The 4,149-nt window shown below is 37.9% G+C and overlaps 1 protein-coding gene across 1 annotated transcript; it reads right to left on the bottom strand.

The window, feature by feature from the left end:
* Positions 1–558: 558 nt before the first annotated feature.
* LOC114382308 (butyrate--CoA ligase AAE11, peroxisomal-like) lies at positions 559–3,462 on the bottom strand. The gene is made up of 2 exons (XM_028341628.1): positions 3,097–3,462; positions 559–2,449 (listed from the first exon to the last, which is right to left on the bottom strand). Exons 1-2 carry the CDS (start codon positions 3,292–3,294, stop codon positions 785–787), a joined length of 1,863 nt encoding a protein of 620 aa, XP_028197429.1. The 5' UTR covers positions 3,295–3,462; the 3' UTR covers positions 559–784.
* Positions 3,463–4,149: the final 687 nt, after the last annotated feature.

Here is a 4,149-nt window from a genome sequence, read left to right on the forward strand (position 1 = left end):
TACACATGGTCTTCCATCATCGGTTTCCAATAGGAATAATTTTCTGTGGTTAGCTTGAACATATCTTCATCATAAGTGACAACTCCCTCTATCTTGAATCACACAGGATAATAGCTCCCCTTGAACCAAGCGAGCTCTGATGATACCACGGTTGGAAAACACCAACACTATTTCCCTTTCTATAGACTCAAAATAGTCACTCATTAAAAACAGAAAAACAACCTTAATTAGAGAAATTTGTTCTTTAACTTTTCATATATTTGAATTTACATATTTACTTGAATGTGAACCAATCTTAATTATGCAGAAATTTTCAACAACTATTTAGTAAGTATAGAACTCTCAAATTCGGATAGGAATTAAAGAGTTTTGTTTCCTCATTCGTATGAACATCCAAATTGAATTAGAGACCAGCTGCTGGAGGAATCAAACCTGTTTTGATTTGAAGCAATACACGATTATAAAGGAAAACTTGCCGACCCATCACGACAAGTTTAAATGGAATAAGGGACCATCAAATTAGTAATTGTAGTAAACAAAAAGGGAAAAACATGAAGGTGAAAAATAAAAAGAAGCTATTTATATATGTGGCACTTGCCCCCAAAACAAGCTCCAGTAGTTCAAACTACTAGCAAGTAGAAACTACATTAATGCGTCGGAACACTCGAAGTTATAGCCATTTAGATACTTAAGTATATGTACACACATTTATCCATTTTTTTTCCAAAACAAAGACTCACTAGATCATTAGTAGTAGATCTGATCTGAACACTTAATTACTAATTCAAAGACGAGACAGAGCCAAAACTTGCTCGTTGTTATACCCCCCAACAATACTATTTTGACTCACTTGGCTAGACTTCTTGTTGATATTATTCTTGGTCTGCACATTATTCTCGGACACCATGAAAGCCTTAGCCATGACCCTCAATTCAAATTTCTGAATCTTCCCAGTTGAAGTCTTTGGCAGCTCCTCCATGAACTTCACCACCTTAGGCACCATAAAGTGTGGCAAATTCTTCCTGCAATATGCAATTATCTCAGCCTCAGTGACATGATCAATTTTTTTTGATGAGTTGTTGTTGTTGTTGTTGTTCTTCCTCAATGACACAAAAGCACAAGGACTTTCACCCCACCTAGGATGCGGCATTGCCACCACAGCAGCCTCCAACACCCTAGGATGCCTATACAAAAGAGACTCAACTTCAACACTACTAATATTCTCCCCTCCTGAAATGATCACATCTTTGGACCTATCCTTAATCTCCAAATACCCATCAGGGTGAATCACTCCAACATCCCCAGTTCTGAACCAATCACCATTACTATTATTACTCCCAAAAAAGGCCTTTGAAGTTGCCTCATGATCTTTGAAATACCCCATCATGATTCCACTCCCTTTCAGCACAATCTCCCCCATTGTCCTTCCATCCTTTGGCACACTCTCCATTGTGTCAAGATTCTTCACATCAACACCAGCCATAGTCAACACACTCACCCCTTGACGGGCTTTCAATTGGGCCTGCTCCTTCTTTGGCAACATGTTCCACTCCTTCTGCCACTCGCACACAAGTGCTGGCCCTGTTGCCTCAGTTAGCCCATATGCATGTGTCACATGAAACCCAAGTGACTCAATTTGCTCTAGCAATGATGCTGGTGGTGGTGCTCCCCCAGTTAGAATCTCAACCGGGGAATTTCTTTTCAACTTTATGTCAATTTTCTCACTTTGTTTTGCCTCTAGGATTATGTTGAACACAATAGGTGCACAGCACATGTGTGTCACGTTGTGGAGTACTATGTTGCTGTATATGTCACGTGCTGCTGTGGTGCGAAGGCACACGTTTGTTCCACCACGTGCTGCCAGGCCCCAAGTGAAGGTCCAACCGTTGCAGTGGAACATAGGTAGTGTCCAGAGATAAACCGGTTCACTTCCCATTTCCCAACCTAAGATTAGGCTTAGGGTGCTTAGATATGCTCCTCTGTGGCTATAAACAACACCCTTTGGCTCCGAGGTTGTTCCTGATGTGTAGTTCAACGCAATTGGGGTCCACTCGTCTTGGATTTCTTCAGGGACGTAATTTGGATTACCATGATGAACCATTTGCTCGTATTCTAGCTCACCAAGACGGATTCCTGTGGGGGTGTTTATGTCATCTATGACAATGACTAGTGGGAGAGAAAATGTAGAGTTTTGTTGATTTATGGTGGTTGGTTTTGGAACACCCTTGTTGTTGTTGTTGTCGTCGTCCATGAGTAATCTAAGGGCGTCTTTGGCCTTGGAAACGTACTCGTAGTCAACAAAGAAGACTTTGGCTTCAGAGTGGCGCAGAATGGTGGCTATGTTCTTGGCATCAAGACGGGTGTTGATGGTGTTGAGAACAGCACCGGCCATGGGCACTGCAAAATGCATCTCATACATCGCGGGGATGTTAGGGGCCAGCACCGATACCTGTTGCATAAACCAGAAAATTAGTATATGTATACTCCAGATAATTAATATTTGAGTACTTTAGCATGAATCATGTGTATATAAAAGAGAAATGCTAACAAGAGTCTTTAATGTACTTTTTTATTATTAACTAAAATTTATTAAAAATCATGAAATTGTCTTAATCTTGTCATTTCTTATTTAATAGACTTTATTAATAATTTTATATTTTTCTGTAAAGTTTAAGCTATAAAAGAGAGCCACAAAAAGAGTGTATTAAAGAATGTATGACGACGTATCACTAATATTGTATAAAATATGCATGCATCATTAGTTATTGGAATTTACTCAACTTTTTTACTTTGATATGTTTGTGTTCTGACTTTTGAAAATGTTTCTGGTACAAATAAAAACAAGATAGCTTTTGTAGTCTCATTTGATCTTGGGAAAACATCAAATATATAAATTACATGAAAAAAAAGATAGAAAGTGAGAGTGCGTGAAAGAGATATATAGCTGAAGACTGTGACACGGGGTTAATTAATTATTTAATGTTCAAACAACATGAAATTGTTGTACTTTATACTTTGATACATATTACACAGATTCTGAATTTTGTTGTATGATTAAGAACATTATGTAGTAGTAGAAGAAATTGTTACACTTACAACATCGTTCCTAGCAACGTTGAGGGCTCGGAGGGAGAAGGCGAGGCGGCAGCAACGCTCATAAGTCTGTGCCCAAGTGAAATGGGTTCCTTCATGGATCACTGAGGTTCTGTTTGCATAGCATGCAGCAGCCCTCATCAAAAACGTTAAAGGTGTGAGTGCTGTGTAGTTTGCTTTGCATTTTTGAAGGTTGTCCATGTTAATAATTAGAGGTAATTATAATGAAATTTGGACCAAAATAGCTAGATATGTGTATAGTATATGCTACCAAGAGAGAGAGAGAGATCGAGAGAGAGAGGGAGAAAGAGAGGGAAAAGTTGAGATCAGGATTGTTGAGTTTGAGTTTGAGAATGAGACTGAAGGTTCATAAGTTAGTTCATTTATATAGGGGAACGTTTGTTGAAGGCCACGTTATTTGGGAAGGGTGTGGGGCCCACATAGTAAGTGTAAGAAGATGCAGTGAAGCTAGGGTGTGGAAAGTTTACAATATGTAAGGAAGTTGCTTTGATATTCCTGAATAGTGAGTCTATAGTCTCAAGTCTGAACACACACTTTTGAAAGTTGACCCTTGTTTTGCAATTCCATGCCTGGTGCTTTGTTAATTTTGTTTTAGATAAAAAAAAATTATGTTAGTTGGATTACGTTGACAGTCGAAATTGAATTCATATCTTTTTAAAAAAATGAGTTCTTTGCTTAACAATTGTGTTGGTTTGCTGATTTGTTGCTTTATAATTTGTAAAATTAATGAAACATTGACACTTAATTTTTGTTAAGAGACGCAAAGAATAGTACCCCACATACAGATATATATATTCTCCACTTTGTCGCATGCATGGTCACTCTGCCATGCTTCACATGAATTGAAGGCCTGAGTGATTCTTTAGCCTAAAATGATAATAATAAAAGTGGTAGTGGGTTGTTATTTATGGCATCTACTTTTTATCCTCTTCTTCCAACTAATTAAATTGCAATAAGGCAATAAATCAATAATAGCTATACTTTCAAATTGTGGAGTCACTTTCATAAGCTTTAGTATTTTGGAGAATGATAATG

The sequence above is a fragment of the Glycine soja genome, chromosome 13, assembly GCF_004193775.1.
Source record: "Glycine soja cultivar W05 chromosome 13, ASM419377v2, whole genome shotgun sequence".
Taxonomy (NCBI): Eukaryota; Viridiplantae; Streptophyta; class Magnoliopsida; order Fabales; family Fabaceae; genus Glycine; species Glycine soja.

Bases quoted from the DNA above. Each gene is read 5' to 3' on its own strand.
- LOC114382308 (XM_028341628.1), bottom strand. From the start codon at position 3,294: ATGGACAACCTTCAAAAATGCAAAGCAAACTACACAGCACTCACACCT. The intron at 2,450-3,096 runs GTAAGTGTAACA...TTTATGCAACAG, and splicing joins ACGTTGCTAGGAACGATGTT to GTATCGGTGCTGGCCCCTAA.